The sequence below is a fragment of the Entelurus aequoreus genome, linkage group LG15 (assembly GCF_033978785.1).
Source record: "Entelurus aequoreus isolate RoL-2023_Sb linkage group LG15, RoL_Eaeq_v1.1, whole genome shotgun sequence".
NCBI lineage: Eukaryota > Metazoa > Chordata > Actinopteri > Syngnathiformes > Syngnathidae > Entelurus > Entelurus aequoreus.
The window spans coordinates 20,679,197-20,698,417 of record NC_084745.1 but is presented as its reverse complement, the minus strand read 5'-3'; the positions used below and the strand labels follow the sequence as shown (position 1 = coordinate 20,698,417).

The 19,221-nt window shown below is 39.7% G+C and overlaps 1 protein-coding gene across 1 annotated transcript in view; it reads left to right on the top strand.

Annotated features, from left to right (window-relative positions):
- The window catches only part of cdh19 (cadherin 19, type 2), a 69,475-nt gene that overhangs the window by 41,228 nt on the left and 9,026 nt on the right, over window positions 1-19,221 (top strand). The window contains 5 exon segments of the mRNA XM_062021052.1: window positions 4,605-4,858; window positions 11,669-11,805; window positions 11,864-11,985; window positions 12,087-12,204; window positions 18,491-18,742. Coding sequence (XP_061877036.1) covers window positions 4,605-4,858; window positions 11,669-11,805; window positions 11,864-11,985; window positions 12,087-12,204; window positions 18,491-18,742 — 883 coding nt within the window.

The following is a 19,221-nucleotide window of genomic DNA, read 5'->3' as shown; positions in this document are numbered from 1 at the left end:
ATCAATAGGAAAAGTGTTTGCTGACAAAACAGCAAAACAAGCATTGTCCTGAGGTTCCATGCACATCTAAACAAAGGCAAAATAATGCATATTGGATGATAAACAGTTTGAAAAAATGCATGTAAAAAGAAAAATAGACTTTCTAAGGAGTTTATCAAATCGAGAACAGAGAATGCTGAAAAACGCTAAAAGAACTACAAAAACAAGTTGACCAATATATTGAGACAAGAAAAAAGGGAATATTACAAAAGAATGTTGCATAAAAATAAAAATAACATAAAGGCTACATGGAATATTTTGAATAAAGCAATAGGGAATAGGACAAGGCGAACAGAATTACCTAGATATTTAAAGATAATATGTTAATTGAAAACAAAGATGAAATTGTCAATGAATTAAATAAATTATTTGTAAATGTAGGACCTAGCTTAGCAAACAAAATACCAAGAGCTAATGATACATCAGGGGATGTCTGGAAAAAGGGAAAATAGGGTTATGCAGTCAATGTTTCTTAGTGAGATGACTTGAAAATCTTAGCCGATAATATTGAAGAGGAAATGGTTAAACAAAAATTATGGTTTGATGTAAATAAATTATCTTTAAACTTGGAAAAGACTAAATTTATAGTATTCAGTAATAAAAGAAAGGTAGAAGTTTGTTTATCCATAAACAATGTGAAAATTGAGAAGTTGTCTGAAATCAGATTTCTTGGGGTCATCTTAGATGAAAAGTTGACATGGAAAGCTCATATATTGCATGTGAAAAATAAGGTATCTAAAAGCTTATTTATTTTGAACAAGGTTAAATAATACAATGAGAACGTAATATTGCTCAATTATTCTATCTTATTTCAATTATTGTGCAGAAATATGGAGAAATACATATCACAGCAACATAATGCCTTTATTTCTTTCGCAGAAAAGAGCAATTCGTATAATTTTTACAGTAGGATATAGAGACCACACAAATGCACTCTTCATTAGGTCAGGATTATTAAAACTAAAAGACATGGTAGAATTGCATACTCTATAAGTGATGTTCAAAGCTAGAAATAAAGTTATTCCGAAGGACTTACAAAAGTTACTTGTGTTCACATCTGAAGATGAGAACCACAGAAGGCCGTATGATTTTAAACTAAATAAGAGTGCCAACACATTTGAAGCAAATGTGCCTGTCTGTTGCTACTGTGAAAGCATAGAATTCTCTAGACAAAGACTTAAAAAGCTGCAAGAATATTTTTGAATTTAAAAAGAGTTACAAAAAGAGACAACTGGCATTATATCACAGTGATTTTTGATTGTGATTGGACGTGTCATTTTGAAAATGCTTAAACGAAAATTAAAAGTATTTTGGAGTTAGGGTGTTGGTAAAAGTAATAGTGATAAAGTCATCTAAAATAATTTGTGTTAAAAAAGGGTCAGATAAATATAAGAATAGTATTCTTCCATCTATTCCTTTCTGAACATGGAAATGTATAAAAAAAAAAAAACAATGAAAGTGTCAATTGTATATGGCTTGTATATATGCATTTTCATGAGAGGAATACAAATAAATGATGAGGATGATGATGAACAATGAAGACATCTATGTATGTCCAGACAATAAACCAATCTTACAAAGAAAAATCGGTATAAGTGAGCAGCAATATTGAGCCAAGGTTGAACTCATGGCTCAACAGGAGGGATATGGATATCGTCATACAGAAGTACTATACTTCCTATAGTTTAATTCGTATAAAAAAATAAAAAATAAAATAAAAAATTTCGTATACGACATCTAGGCTTGGATTTTAATTAAACTAAATAAGAGTGAAGGAGAACATTATTGTCTGGTCATAGTAGATGCATTTTCAAAGTGGGTAGAAATATTTCCCAAAGGAAAAGTAGATGTGCTAACAGTAGCAAAAGCATTATGCAAAGAGATAATATCAAGATATGATATAACTAAATCTATACAGTAACAATGGACCTTATTTTGTAAATCAATTGATCAAGAAAATAGAATCATTATTTCACATTGATAGCAAAAATCACTGTGCTTATCATCCACAAAGCGCAGGATTAGTGGAAAGGACAAACGGGAATAAAAAGACAGACTAAAGAAATGTATGGAAAAAACAAAACGTCCATGAACAATGTATAGATTTAGTAAAAATGTACAGTACATGAACATTACAAGTACAACAAGACTCAGACCATTTGAAATAATATTTGAAAGACCTTATCAGCTACCAAAATTTTGAAAAATCAATGAAAAGGAAACATGAGCATTCTCCAAGGGGGTAGAGATTGTAAATAACTTAAAAAGCAGTAAAGATAGTGGAAAGACCAAGCTGAGTACACTTAGCACATTCTAAAAAGGTCATATAATGGGAAAATGTATTTGGGATTGTATTTACATTGTAAAAATGTCATATAATGGGGGAAAAAGTATTTGGGATTGTATTCGTGTTATCAAAGGGACATGTTAACTAGCACACTACAAATTCTACTGTGACAAGTTGTAAGCATACCATTTGATGGTGTGTCAAAGTTTGATAATAATTGGTTCCTGTTTTGGTAATTAATTTGTTCCTTATGGCGGAGCAAGTGGAAAAGGCTACAAAAACTGATTGTGTTGTATGTATAAGCCCAGAAAATTACTCAAAATGAGTAAAAAAAGTTGAATTGAAGTAATGAGCAAAACAAAATTGACCTTGTAGCTAAAGAGACAAAGCAGAAACCAATATTTGATAAATATGTGAAAAAAGCTAATTATACCTACATTACCATGCAAGGCTCTGTACAACAGTTAGGAAACGTATCATCAGATAACTGCATACACATAGTAAATGTATCAATATTTGTACAAGAATTGTTAACACGCCTGAACAGTTTGATATCTGAACATTGGAAAATAACTAGACATGATGTAAACTGGCAAAGTGTTGTAGATCCAACCTATATTAATGGGTGTCCAAAGAAGTATATCTGACGACTATAAATTGGTAAATCAAGTTGCAGCTGGATTTTAATCATACGTCTACTGGTGGTGTACGATTAACAAGAATGTTGACAGAATAAACTACGTCCACTACAACGTACAGAGATTGGAAAATTACACAGGCCAAGACTTGAGGCCGTCGCTAATCAACTCGCCGCCGCCTTCCTTATGGCTTTTCAAAACCGTATGACGCTAAACATGGCGGAAAAGGGCGTGTGCGCAATATTTGGTGAACAGTTTTGCATGTTCGTACCAAACTGCACTGATGCAGAAAGTAGCCTGACCAAAGCACTGGAAGGCGTGCACACCCTTAACGGTAAACTGAAAGAGCATTCAGGCATAGATACATCTATGTAGGAGGGGTGGTTGGACGTGTTTGGCAAATACAAGTTTTTGGTATCTGGTAACTATGGCCGTGTTCAGCAATACTGACGTTGTGTGGATGTTGTTGTTTTCCCTGTCTGCGTTCTCTGTTTAACCGTCTGATTACCACAGCGATTGGCCCAGCAGATGATAAAGCTGTTCAGATGTACTTCCTGGTGGACGACAAGGAAGATGAATCTGAAGACAAGAATACCTACCAGAATAGTGTTTTCTGATTTATTTCCAGAAATGTCATAATTATGAGGAAAAAAAAAAATGATGTTCAATTCTGATTTCTCTGTTTGATTCTTTGTCTCTTGTCTGTTTAATAGATGTCATCAGTGTTTGAACCTGACAGTATTATTCTCCAGTGCAATAATAGTACTGACATGAAGGCTAAAAGGGCATTAATGGGAGCTTTAAAAAAAAAAAGAAGAAAAAAAGAAGTAACTAAATAGTTACTTTTCACAGTAACACATTACCTTTTGGTGTAAGTAACTGAGTTAGTAACTGAGTTACTTTTGAAATAAAGTAACTAGTAACTGTAACTAGTTACTAACCCAACACTGCCTTCGGAAGAGTCTTCTCCCCGTCATCTTAGTTGTAGCGGTGCAAGGACGGGAGTGGAAGAAGTGTCAAAAGATGAAGCTAACCGTTTTAATGACATTCATACTTTACTTAAATCAATAACGGAGCAACATCTCCTCATCTGGAAACAACAACACCCGAAATATGTCCTGTGAGAAACCGTCCGACCGGAACTCTAATAACTCTAAGTTCCTTGGGTGAATAATGTACACTCACTGCACCGGTATGTTTTAGCGCTTTCATGGCGAGTTTACTGACAGATATAAGAAAGAACTTTACACTACTTTTTTTATTAGAAATGGCAACAGCGGAGGATAAATGTCCCATAACAAGAAGATAGAAAAAAAGAAAAACATTAACGACTACGGCGCCAGCGCAGACGCGCACAATTTTTCAGGATTTATGCAGATCCCAAATGCAGATCATCAGGTACCAGAATGTAGGAAAAGTTGCTTTTGCATAATATTGCGAAAACAAAACGCCAGATAATATGTCTTACCTTATACACACACCATAATAATACTCGTATGTTTAATGCGTTAAATTACAATATTGACATTTTATTCAACGTCAATTCAATGATGAAATATTTGAAAAACGGGTCAAAATATTGCTATGGTTAAGTATCAATATGTCAGATATTGATGTTTTTCCCTTAATTCTTGCCATAGCCGTTGGACTACGAGTCCAAGAGGCGCTACGTGATGGCAGCAGAGGTCGTCAATGAGCAGGTGGACACCGCCTTCCTGCCCTTGGACGAGTTCATGGACAGGACCACGCTGAAGATCGTGGTGGACGACGTCAACGAGCCGCCCGTCTTCCTCTCGCCGTCGTACGAGTGGAAGGTGACCGAGAACGCCGCCGTGGGGAGCGCCGTGGGAGTCGTCAGCGCCCGGGACACTGACACCGCCGACGATCCCATCAGGTTGGGCCATCTCCTCCAACTGTCATGTCACTCTGTGAAAAATTGTTCAATTCCAAATAGCGTCACTGGCTCGCCGCATCCATTTTTACCCTTCATGTCTGTATCCGCCATACACGTTCATATTTATCACGCATTAGTTTAGTCGGAAATGAGGACCGCTGAATAAATCATCATGATTTTTTTTTTTCACACCTCACAGGCTTTTCTATCTATTGTGGTATTATCACAAAGCGACGTGGCCTGGACGCCGGAATGTAATAAAGCGCCGTGTGAGGCGAGGCGGCGCCCGGAATTGAGATTTGATGTCATTTGCAAGGGAGGCACGTTTTCTGCGCGGGAGGCGCCTGGAGTCCATCTGAGGCGAGCTTGCCGATGGCAGGCGCCGCACATCATCCTGCACCCGGCGTCTATTAGTGTCCCTTTGGTGACGCTGTCGCCTTGATTAATACGTGCATGCTTTCCGAAGTTACACTAAAAATTATTCAGTTTGCTCTTGTCAGCTCGGCTTGTTTTCTGCGGCAAAGTGAGCTGATGTGATTTACTACTTTGTGCACTTTTATTCTCAGTAAGAAACACATTATAGATGTGTTATGATTTCACTAATGCTGTGATCATGCTGCTAGTTTGCGCTGCTGACAGCAATTTCGTCATCGAGGGGGACATTTTGTGGACATATTTGTAAGAGACAGAGTGACAAATTCATGTGTGAGTGTTAAGTAACAAAAAAACTAAATACGGAATAATCATGCAGCATCACCCTAAGTCAAAATGTTGAAAGAGCCATATTGGACCAAAAATAAAAAGTAAAAAATCTGTCTGGAGCCGCAAAAAATTAGAAGCCTTATATAAGTGTTATAATGAAGGCAACACATGATGTACGTGTCTATATTAGCCTACTATCAAAATGACTTTAAAAGTCTTATATGAGTGTTATAATGAAGGCAACACATGATGTAAGTTTCTATATTAGCTATATTAGCCTACTATCAAAGGCTGGCGCAAATCTTCGTTGACAGAAATGTTATATTTTAATTTTTATTCTACACATTTTTGCAACATTGGAACTCGTGAGTTAAATGGAGGCTTCTCAAAGGGTGAGATAACTTCTGGAAAAAACTGGCTCAGAATAGCCAAAGGTATAGATGTGTGTGTCCAAGTTGAAGGAAACTGCAGGCTGTCTTCTTCTAATGTATTTATTAGAATATTTGCAAGCTGGGTAACATTTGCTGTGGTCTGGAACAACATGGCACACAAACAACTATGAGAAATGCAGCCAATATAACATACAGATAATGTGTCTTGAGACATGCAAATATTAATTAAATACACAGAGGACATAAGTAAAGGATATTAAATGAGCTCAAATATACCTCCAAATGAGGCATAATGACGGAATATGTACATACAGCTAGCCTAAATAGCATGTTAGCATTGATTAGCCATACATTGACCAAATATGCCTGATAAGCACTCCAGCAAATCAATAAAATCAACAAAGCTCACCTTTGTGCATTCATACACAGCAGAAAACGTTTGGTGGACAAAATGAGACAAAGAAAGAGTGGCATAAAACACGTGTTTCTGTGGCAGAATCGGCGAAAGTTGTACGTGTAAACAAACTACGATGAGTTCAAGGATCGCTGAAAATAGTAGGACAAAATGGTGCTTGCCAAAACTCTCATCAGTGAAGAATGTTTAATACAAACAGTGGGATTCCTAACAATTAGAAAGGTTTGTGTCATGTTTGTTCTCCTACAGAAAATATATTCCGTCAGTCTACCCCAGGGCAGCTGTGGCTATGAAAGTAGCTTACCACCACCAGGTGTGAATGAATGATGGGTTTTTAACATGTAAAGCGACTTTGGGTACTTAGAAAAGCGCTATATAAATCCCAGGTATTATTATTATTATTATTATTATATTAAAACAAAATATATATTTTTTCCTTCATCTTTTTCCATTTTAAACCATCTCTGAAAGAGGTCCAGGGAGCAACTAGGGCGGCGCTAAAGAGCCCTAAGCGACCCTCGCATTTCAGCAACCATGTCACAAAACATGTTGGACTTTCCACAGTGTCGGCAGCACTCATGCAGCCATGATGCAATCAACTATGCCTGACGCATGTATCTTTCTACTTACTTGTGTGGCATCAAACGACTCCAGACCACATCCCCTTTTCTTTGTGTGACTTTTATCACAAAAATGAAGAAGTCAAAAAGAGTTTTCAGCGCTTCTGTTGCGAAACGGGGCCAGTTCCCAAGAGAGCTGATGATGCTCCAATCCATGTTCGACTTCGTTTCCCCCTCAGCCAGCAGCACTCATGCAGCCACAGACCTTGCCGTTACCACCAGTCACGCGTTGGGATCGGTACTTTTCACATTTGACCCGATACGGTACCAATTCCCAGTAATTGGGTATCGATAGTGATACTCAATGGTAGATGTTTTTTGTACTTGTGTGTTAATTACTGTTAATCGTTAAAGGGGTCATATTATGCGAAACCAACTTTTCTTACCTGTTGGTGCCTGTTTTTCCCAGCAGGCACAAGACATTGATACAACGTTGATTATACATACATATCCTTTAAAATTTACTTTAAAACAACGTTCCAAAATAGTTGTATTTTTAAATTGAGACAACGTTGGTGTCTAACACTGGATCCACGTTGTTAGTTTTCAAAGGTCAAATCAACGTCACAACCTGACATTGAATAAACGTTGTCGAAAAACACGTTATTTCAACGTTGTATTTGTGTTGTCAAATGTTGGTTGGAAAAAGACCAAAATTCAATGGTCACATCATCGTCAGACTCCAACATTGATTAAACGTCGTCAGGTTTGAGTTGCTCAATGTCAGGACCTAATTCAACAAGTTCTCAATGTTATTTTGATGTCTTGTGCCTGCTGGCTTGTGGATTTTGGATCCCCATGACTCGAAAATTTGAATGCACACCATATCCAACCAGACATCAGCAGATATCTCCATATATGATAGAGATGTGTAGTCCAACGTTGTAGTCAGTAAGTTCCTTAGACTTAGATTTAGACTTAGACAAACTTTAATGATCCACAAGGGAAATTGTTCAACACAGTAGCTCAGTTACAATGATGGAAAGTGTAAGGATGGAAAGGACAATGCAGGTATAAATAGACTAATATAGCTATAAAAAATAAATCTAACATATATACGAATATATACATAATATGTGTACAGAATAATTTATATACAGATATATTATATCATGTCTATAACATATATACAATATAAACCAATGACCATGTACAATATTACAGTATATACAGTATATATGACAGCAGCAGCATAAAATAGAGAGTAGGTCCAGCAGGAAATAGAAAATTGACATTATAAACATTATAAACAAAGAGAAGTAGCTAACATGTCAGGTGTCAGGTAATAGGCAGATGTCATCTATTGCTGTATGGCGAGTGATTATACAGCTGGATGGAGTACGGAATGAAGGAGTTCTTGAATCGCACAGTGCCGGAAGGAAGTTGAAGGAGCCTGTTGGAGTATGAACTCCGCTGTCCCTTAATTGTCAGGTGGAGTGGGTGGGCAGGATTGTCCATGATGGCGAGCAGTTTGTCCAGTGTCCTCCTGTCCCTCACTGACACAAACGCCTCTAACTGCGTGCCAATAGTTTGGCCGGCTTTCCGGATCAGTTTATCAATCCGGTTTGAGTCCCTTTTGCTGGCGCTGCTCCCCCAACAAACCACTGCAAAGTACAGGGCACTGGCCACAACAGACTGATAAAAGATCTCCAACAGCTTGCTGCACACATTAAAGGACCTAAGCTTCCTCAGGAAAAAGAGTCTGCTCATGCCCTTCTTGTAAACAGCTTTGCAGTTGTCCTTCCAGTCCAGTCTGCTGTTCAAGTGGACTCCCAGGTACTTGTACTGCTCCACTACTTCCACCTCCCGGCCCTGGATCTTGATGGGCTCCACCGGGGTCACTCTCTTCCTGAAGTCGATGACCAGCTTCTTGGTCTTGTCCACATTAAGGACCAGATGGTTCGCCTGAGACCACTCCACAAAGTCAGCGATCAGTGTCCTGTACTCCAATTCCCGTCCCTCTCCGATACACCCGACCACAGCAGAGTCATCAGAGTATTTCTGCAGGTGGCAGGACCTGGAACTATACTGGAAGTCTGAGGTGTACAGGGTGAACAGGAAAGGAGACAGGACGGTCCCCTGTGGAGCACCTACACCACTGACCACAGTATCTGACAGGGAGCTCCCCAGTCGCACAAACTGGGGCCTGTCAGACAAGTAATCAGTGATCCAGGAGACAATGGATGAACTGACACCCATCCCGAGCAACTTGTCACTCATCAGAATTGGCTGAATGGTGTTAAAGGCACTGGAGAAATCAAAAAACATGATCCTCACAGTGCCCCTCCCACCATCCAGGTGAGAGTGAGCATGATGCAGCAGGTAGATAACAGCATCGTCCACTCTTACATGGGGCTGATATGCAAACTGTAGAGGATCCAGGGAAGGAGCCACCAGTGGTCTCAGCTGATCCAGCACAAGTCTCTCGAGGACCTTCATGACCTGGGACGTCAGGGCAACAGGTCTGAAGTCAATTGATCCCGATGGGATGGGCTTCTTGGGCACCGGCACTATGCAGGATGTTTTCCATAGCACTGGTATCCGTTATCCGTTATTTATCTATGTTCTCTTGTTGTGGGGCAGACTGGCTCGTACATGCACATGCAATATCAACCGATACCGATATATACAGTCGTGGAATTAACACATTATTATGCCTAAATTGGAGAACCAGGTATGGTGAAGATAAGGTCCTTTTTAAAAAAAATTAATACAATAAAATAAGATAAATAAATTAAAAACATTTTCTTGAATAAAAATGAAAGTAAAACAATATAAAAACAGTTACATAGAAACTAGTAATTAATGAAAATTAGTAAAATTAACTGTTAAAGGTTAGTACTATTAGTGGACCAGCAGCACGCACAATCATGTGTGCTTACGGACTGTATCCCTTGCAGACTGTATTGATATATTTTGATATATAATGTAGGAACCATTAATAACAAAAAGAAACAACCCTTTTGTGTGAATGAGTGTGAATGAGTGTAAATGGGGGAGGGAGGTTGTTTGTGTTGGTGCACTAATTGTAAGTGTATCTTGTGTTTTTATGTTGATTTAATAAAAAAAATAAAAATAAAAAATAAAAAAAACGATACTGATCATAAAAAAACGATACCGATAATTTCCGATATTACATTTTAAAGCATTTATCGGCCGATAATATCGGCAGGCTGATATTATCGGACATCTCTATTTGACACTATGGCATTGTTTAACCTGAGTATCCAACATTGTAACAACATTTATAAGATAGAAAAGAGGAAAATGTAATACATGTACATGCATGAGAAAGTGAAAAGTAAAACACAGCTCTCTTTGACCACATGGTCCTTTGTGAACAAGCACATTGCTCAACACAGCAGCAACAGAACCAATGTTGTAATAGCGGTAAGGTGTGCACGGCTGAATCAGCATTAAAGGGGAATTGCGCTTTTTTGGAATTTTGCCCATCATTCACAATCCTTATGTGACACAAGTACTTTGTTTTCCTTGTTTTATGCATTCTAACTCACAAACACCAGCCAAAGCCAGCTAACAGTAAAGCAAATGGAAGTCGCTATATTCCACCTATAAAGCGCTCTAAAAAAACACCCAAAAACCTCCATCATCGTTTTATACAGACACTGTAAGTATATATTACTAAATTGGTGAGTAGCCATGTAAGTATATATGTAATGTAGTAACAAGCACATTAATAATAACATGTAATATTTACGTATTTTGCTCATTTTAAGCATACGGTGGCGTATACTGTACATTTCACAGATGCAACGCAATGTTCACTATTTCCTCCAACAACAACACTACTATTAATCATGGCAGACTTCATTAGAGACAACAACGATTAACTTGAGACAAATGATGATCTAGAACCTTATATTTTTGCGTGCAGCTGCAATTGCAAGATGTTAGATGGCAGTTGTGTCGCCTAGCCAGGAAAGTGTCTTCGCCATGAAGCTGATTGTGCCAGTGTAGTCTTATCTTGTGCCCAACAAAGCAGTTATACTGTAAGTATTGTATTCATCACAAACCAGCAGTTTCATGGTAATGTGCATCTTAGTTGTAGTTTTCATTATCAAATTTGAAAGTCTTGAAATCGTCATGTCAAATCTCTAATGCTAGTGGTTATGCATGTTAGTAGCATGTATATGGAAACGCCAATGTAAATTAGCATCAAGCTAGCCCATTTTGGAAAAGTGGCGACTTACTTTACGTTTGAGTGCTTTCTATGAGGCATACTTGCTTTGTTGGCATGGACAATTGCAACATTACCTAGAAGCAGTTTGACTGAATCCACTCAGGGTGCTGCTTGAGTACTTGTTTTCTCGCCAAGTAATTGGGCCGGTGTTTATTCTGCAACCAGATGTGATGCGGGGGCAATAAAGGTATCAAAATATGGCACCGTTGGATTTTACAGTTTTCATTACCTCCGTCGGTACTTCCTCGGTACGACCGACGGAATTGGGGCGGTGCCTATAAAAATACTGAGTTTGGTACGAATCCCTAGTTACGTGTTGCTAGTTTTTTAGAGGATAATGGCTGTGTGTTACATAATTTTTAGTGGATAGTAAATCTGTATTGCAATACAAGCTGTACTTTCTACAGTATCGTCCCTTGACATAATATATTGTACCTCTCCAGTGTCATCATTTCAATATTATTGTCATTTCCCCGCTAGATATTCCATAGAAAAAAGTAGCGACGCCACAAAGACATTCCGAATGGACCCTCTCAATGGAACCATCACCATCGCCAAGACTTTGGACCGCGAGACGGCAACCTGGCACAATCTGACCGTCATTGCCAAGGAAGCCAGTAAGTCTTTTTTACTCTTAGTCAAGTCTTACTTTCCGATAACTCACTCCTCTCACAGAGCACCATCGTTTGTCCTCCACGGTCGTGGCGTCCATCAAGGTGCTGGACGTCAACGACAATCCGCCGCGGCTGGCCGGCCTCTACCAGCCCTATATCTGTGAGGGGACGCAGGCGGGGGAGGTGTGTACTCTATGTGTGTGATGCGCTGATACGCCCGGGATTTACTGCACCGTGGCTTCCATCGCTAATCGTAAGGATCCATGTGTCTTGGTGCCTCCCAGCTCATCCAGCTGCTCAGCGCCGTGGACCCGGACGAGCCCCCCGAGGGTCACCACTTCTACTTCTCCATGGTTCCAGACATACACATCAATCCCAACTTTACCATTCGTGATAACCAAGGTACCTTTGACACATATCTACACGTTACATTACTAACAGTACACACACCAATAGCAGGATTTATGACAAACAGTTTATTTTAAAGGGAACCTATGATGATTTTAATCGACATTTAAAACACTTTCTGGTGGTCTACATAATATGTATCGCATATGCTTTAGTGTTAATTTTGCACACCTTTTGCACAACATTCACATTTACAACCCGTTTTTTGAGTCGGTTTGCGTTCCTAGATTGCAAATTAAACCACACTCCACTTTCTCCAAAAGTATCAGAATGTATCTTTTGAAAATGTACACTGTTAAATATTTATATTGATGATAAACATCACTGATATATATATTTTTTAAAAACTTTGTAAGTAACATATCAATTCGCTGGTCACAACATTAGGTACACCTGCCCATGTTTGGATCACTATAAAAAAAAGCCAGCTTATCTGTCCCACCTCGATTATATTGCGCACATGGCAAGATACAATTAAAATAATACTTTATCCTACCTTATCTTGTGTTTCCTCAAACCAAATTGTAATTTTTCGTCTTTTCTCATCTTACCTACACTATATTGCCAAAAGTATTTGGCCAGCCATCCAAATGATGAGAATCAGGTGTCCTAAGCACTTGGCCCGGCCACAGGTGTATAAAATCAAGCACTTAGGCAAGGAGACTGTTTCTACAAACATTTGTGAAAGAATGGGCCGCTCTCAGGAACTCAGGGATTTCCAGGGTGGAACTGTCATAGGATGCCACCTATGCAACAAATCCAGTCGTGAAATTTCCTTGCTCCTAAATATTCCAAAGTCAACTGTCGGCCTTATTATAAGAAAATGGAAGAGTTTGGGAACAACAGCAACTCAGCCACGAAGTGGTAGGCCACGTAAACTGACAGAGAGGGGTCAGCGGATGCTGAAGCGCATAGTGCAAAGAGGTCGCTGACTTTCTGCACAGTCAGTTTCTACAGAGCTCCGAACTTCATGTGACCTTCCAATTAGCCCACTTACAGTACGCAGAGAGCTTCATGGAATGGGTTTCCATGGCCGAGCAGCTGCACCAGTGCACAAAGCAAGGTCCATAAAGACATGGATGACAGAGTCTGGTGTGGATGAACTTGACTGGCCTGCACATAGTCCTGACCTGAACCCGATAGAACAACTTTGGGATGAATTAGAACGGAGACTGAGAGCCAGGCCTTCGTGACCAACATCAGTGTGTGACCTCACCAATGCGCATTTGGAAGAATGGTGGAAAATCCCTATAAACACACTCCGCAACCTTCCCAGAAGAGTTGAAGTTGTAATAGCTGCAAAAGGTGGACCGACATCATATTGAACCCTATGGGTTAGGAATGGGACGGCACTTCAAGTTCATATGTGAGTCAAGGCAGGTGGCCAAATACTTTTGGCAATATAGTGTATGAAGGTTGTCGTTCATCCAGGTCGTTGTCATCTCAGGGCGTTCAATCATTCGCAACTGGACTGCTTGGTTTGTCTTGAGTAGGCTTCATCAGTTCGTGCTCTTAGATTGGTCAGATCTAGTCCTACCGGTTAGTGCCAAAATCCCAAATATTTATACTCCAAAAAACTATTTTGTACTTACTGGTTAATATTGACAAAACAGACCCGTGTAAAATGTTGTGGACAAATAAAATATTTAATTTAAATATTTATTTTATATATATCATAGCAGGTGAGACAGCATGGAACAAGAAGGAATAACACGGGGGGCCCCAGGCTTTGGCATTTGAGAGCAGAGCAGAGAGAGTTGGCCTGGAAATGCCCTCTCTAGTGCATCTGTCAATCTGTGATGTCACAAATTGCCCACTGTTAGAGAACAGACTCCAACATACAGCGTTCAGAAGCATCCACGGCTAAATACTCAAATACATGAATCTTATGATTTGACGCTGTGGCCTTGTTTAACCTGAGTATCCAACATTGTAACAGCAGTAGAAAAGAAAAGAGGAAAATGTAATAAATGTACTTGCATGAGAAAGCGGAAAGTAAAACATAGCTCTCTTTGACCACATGCAGCAGCAACAATGTTGTAACAATGTTGTCATAGCGGTTTGATTGATTGATTGAAGCTTTTATTAGTAGATTGCACAGTACAGTACATATTCCGTACAATTGACCACTAAATGGTAACACCCCAATAAGTTTTTCAACTTGTTTAAGTCGGGGTCCACTTAAATTGATTCATGGTATAGATATATACTATATTTATATACTATCATCATAATACAGTCATCACACAAGATAATCATCAGAGCATATACATTGAATTATTCACATTATTTACAATCCGGGGTGTGGGATTTTCGAGGGGGGGGGGGGTAGGTTTGGTTGATATCAACACTTCAGTCATCAACAATTGCATCATCAGAGAAATGGACATTAAAACAGTGTCGGACTGACTTGGTAGGATATAGAGTGCACTGCTTAATCAGCAATACAGAAGAACTTCACTTTTTTGGAATTTTGCCAATGATTCACGATCCTTATACCATACCAACTTTTTTTTATAAAGCCCTTTAAAAACAACCACAGTTGAAGAACAAAGGGCTCTACACCACAAATAAATACAGGCAAAGGACAGACTAAAAAAATAACATTTAAAACAGAAGTAAAATGCACATTGAAAAAGCAAATACTAATTACCCTAAAATCAATTTGTTAGATAAAAAGCAGTTAAAAAGTTAAAAACAGTTAAAAAAGTTAAAAACAGTTTAAAGTGTCATGCTGGGTTAAAAGCCCATCCATCCATCCATCCATCTTCTTCCGCTTATCCGAGGTCGGGTCGCGGGGGCAGCAGCCTAAGCAGGGAAGCCCAGACTCCCCTCTCCCCAGCCACTTCGTCCAGCTCCTCCCGGGGGATCCCGAGGCATTCCCAGGCCAGCCAGGAGAGATAGTCTTCCCAACGTGTCCTGGGTCTTCCTCGTGGCCTCCTACCGGTCTGACGTGCCCGATACACCTCCCTAGGGAGGCGTTCGGGTGGCATCCTGACCAGATGCCCGAACCACCTCATCTGGCTCCTCTCGATGTGGAGGAGCAGTGACTTTACTTTGAGCTCCTCCCGGATGACAGAGCTTCTCACCCTATCTCTAAGGGAGAGCCCCGCCACCCGGCGGAGGAAACTAATTTCGGCCGCTTGTACCCGTGATCTTGTCCTTTCGGTCATGACCCAAAGCTCATGACCATAGGTGAGGATGGGAACGTAGATCGACCGGTAAATCGAGAGCTTTGCCTTCCGGCTCAGCTCCTTCTTCACCACAACGGATCGATACAGCGTACGCATTACTGATGACGCCGCACCGATCCGCCTGTCGATCTCACGATCCACTCTTCACTCACTCGTGAACAAGACTCCGAGGTACTTGAACTCCTCCACATGGGGCAAGATCTCCTCCCCAACCCGGAGATGGCACTCCACCCTTTTCCGGGTGAGAACCATGGACTCGGACTTGGAGGTGCTGATTCCCATCCCAGTCGCTTCACACTCGGCTGCGAACCGACCCAGTGAGAGCTGAAGATCTTGGCCAGATGAAGCCATCAGGACCACACCATCTGCAGATAGCAGAGACCTAAAAAGCCAGTGAATAAAAACGGGTTTTAAGAAGGGTGTTGAAAATAGCCAAAGAAGGGGCCTGTCTCACATGGAGAGGGAGATCGTTCCAGAGTTTGGGACCCGCAACAGAGAAGGCTCTGTCCCCTCTGAGCTTGCGCTTTGATTTGGGTTCCTCCAGGAGCAGCTGATTGCTCCTGGAGCAGCCCAGAGAGGTATGGTGGGGCAAGACCAGGTAAGGATTTAAAAACAAGTAAGATAATTTTAAAATGGACTCTAAAAGACACAGGCAGCCAGTGGAGGGAGGCTAAAACAGGAGTAATGTGCTTTTTTTCTTGTGTAAGTTAAAAGTTGGGCAGCTGCAATTTGGACTAGCAGACGTGAGAGGGAGTGACACAAGTACTTTTTTTCCTTTTTTTATGCGTTTTAACTCCCGGATAAACGCCAGCAAAAGTCAGCTAACAATGGAGCTCTATTCCGCCTGTAAAGTGCTCTAGTAAACATCCGAAAACCTCCATCGTAATTTTTTATACACACTGTAAGTATATTTTAATAAATTACCAAGTATATAAGTAAGTATATATTAGGGTTGTACGGTGTACCGGTATTAGTATAGTACCGCGATACTAATTAATCATATTCGGTACTATACCACCTCTAAAAAGTACCGGTAAACCCCCCCCCCTGTCATCGTCACGTCGTGTCATTGTTGGTTTTACGAGCAGAGGAGCATGTTCGACAGCCCACAATCACAGAGTACTTACAAACAGACACAGTGTGTAGACAGAAAAGGAAGAACGGATGCATTTTGACTTAAAAACTAACGATAAAGGTGAAACTCTAACACTGAAACGCCCTCAGGAAGAGGTACTTTAAGACATACCTAGCTAAAGTCCATCCGCAGTCTGCAGTGTTTAACTGACTTCTAAATCACTAATCCTCGCCTCCATGGCGACATATAAAGTAAGTTTCTTACAAGTATCATCCCTGCAGGACGAGGAATAGCTAAACATGCTTCACTACACACCGTAGCTCACCAGCGTCAAAATGTAAACAAACGTCATTGGTGGATCTACACCTGACATCCACTGCAATCATACCAAATACAGGAGCGTATCTAGTTGATACTACTATGATTACATCTAAATTTTTTATCGTCACAAAATCTTTTTTCCATTTTTTAAATTTATATTATGTTTATAAACTAAGGAAATACGTCCCTGGACACATGAGGACTTTGAATATGACCAATGTATGATCCTGTAACGACTTGGTATCAGATTGATACCCACATTTGTAGTATCATCCAAAACTAATGTAAAGTATCAAACAACAGAAGAATACATGATTATCACATTTTAACATAAGTGTAGATAGAACATGTTAAAAGGTAAAGTAAGCAGATATTAACAGTAAATGAACAAGTAGATTAATAATTAATTTTCTACCACTTGTCCTTAATCATTTTGACAAAATAATAGATTGATAAATTACACAATATGTTACTGCATATGTCAGCAGCTAAATTTGTTTACATTACTAATAAAAGACAAGTTGTCTAGTATGTTCACTATTTTATTTAAGGACAAACTTGTAATAAGAAACATATATTTAATGTACCGTAAGATTAAAAAAAAAAAATAAAGCCAGTAATGCAATTTTTTTGTGGTCCCCTTTATTTAGAAAAGTATCGAAAAGTGCCGAAAAGTATCAAAATACTTTTTGGTACCGGTACCAAAATATTGGTATCGGGACAATATGTAATGTAGTAACAGGCACTATAATAATAACATGTGATATTAACCTATTTTTCTCATTTTAAGCTGCATTGTTAGCCACCTTGTACTTGCTGTTTTTACAAATGATGATGCATAAAAATAAGAAAAACATATGCTTTGTTGCTTACATAGGGATTGTGTTTGATAGGCAAAATTTAAAAAAAAACGTATTGCTCCCCTTTAAAAGGGCTGTTTGACAACGGGTAGCTTATGTTACGATTAGCTGTTTAAAATGTTTCCACAACCTCTAATTATATTAAATAAAAATCAATAAAAATTGCTCTTTGGCCAAAATAAAATGTGTCTGCCGTTCAGACCTGACACCCACTCTGATGCGCGTACAGTATGGGCAGAGTTTACATCATTACGTATTAATAGCCGTAAGAAGGCGGGATATAATGCATTCAAAAAGAAATTGGGTCCATCTGCCATCTTGTGGAGATCATTTTGTTGTTGACGAATCTGCGGTTAATTTAATAGAGACATTTAAAATAATTTACAGTATAAAGTTTTCTTGGTTTTGGAGTTATAGAAGCATTTTGTTGCACATACGCATGAAACAACCATTAATTTAACTGGGCTGCAAGTACTGGTGCACATCTTTACTGGTGCTAATGAGTGTGAAAGCTTCACTCGAAGTCATCAGATGAACGTCGAGCGCAACAAACGCTGCACACACACAAAAAAGTCAATTTTGCTGTGAAGTCAAAGTTGTGCATGGAGCTCAAATCTTTCATCCGTGTGCTTTCATTCGAAGTATCGAAACCGATATTCCACACACTGAATATTTCATTTCTTTCACCGAGCTTTTTCAAATGTGTTCTGTTTATTCACTTCTTCAAGCTTATTTTTTACCCCCACTAAAAATATCAGCACTCATGCACATGTTTTATTAAGCACTCTGACTGAGAAGTGCTCGACCCCTTCCCCCCTTCTCGCCACCAGACAACACGGCCGGCATCGTGGCACGCAGGAGCACGTTCACCCGCAAGGACCGCAGCCGCTACCTCCTCCCCGTGGTGGTGTCGGACGGCGGCTCGCCTTCGCTGTCCAGCACCGCCACGCTGACAATCAGCGTGTGCAGCTGCCAGCCCGGCGGGCACTGCCCCTCCGGGGGTGTGGAGGCCCTCGCCCTGTCTATGGGTGTCAGCCTGCAGACCTTTGTGGGGCTTCTGGTGTGCTTGGTCCTTATCACAGGTGAGCACTTACTGGCCACTTCATTAGGTACACACGCTAATGAGGATCCAATACAATTCTGCCTCTCGAAAGATGACCATATGTAACAATAACAATACCGTATTTTTCGGAGTATAAGTCGCACCGGAGTATAAGTCGCACCGGCCGAAAATGCATAATAAAGAAGGAAAAAAACATATATAAGTCGCACTGGAGTATAAGTCACATTTTTTGGGGAAATTTATTTGATAAAACCCAACACCAAAAATAGACATTTGAAAGGCAATTTAAAATAAATAAAGAATAGTGAACAACAGGCTGAATAAGTGTACGTTATATGACGCATAAATAACCAACTGAGAACGTGCCTGGTATGTTAACGTAACATATTATGGTAAGAGTCATTCAAATAACTATAACATATAGAACATGCTATACGTTTACCAAACAATCTGTCACTCCTAATCGCTAAATCCCATGAAATCTTATACGTCTAGTCT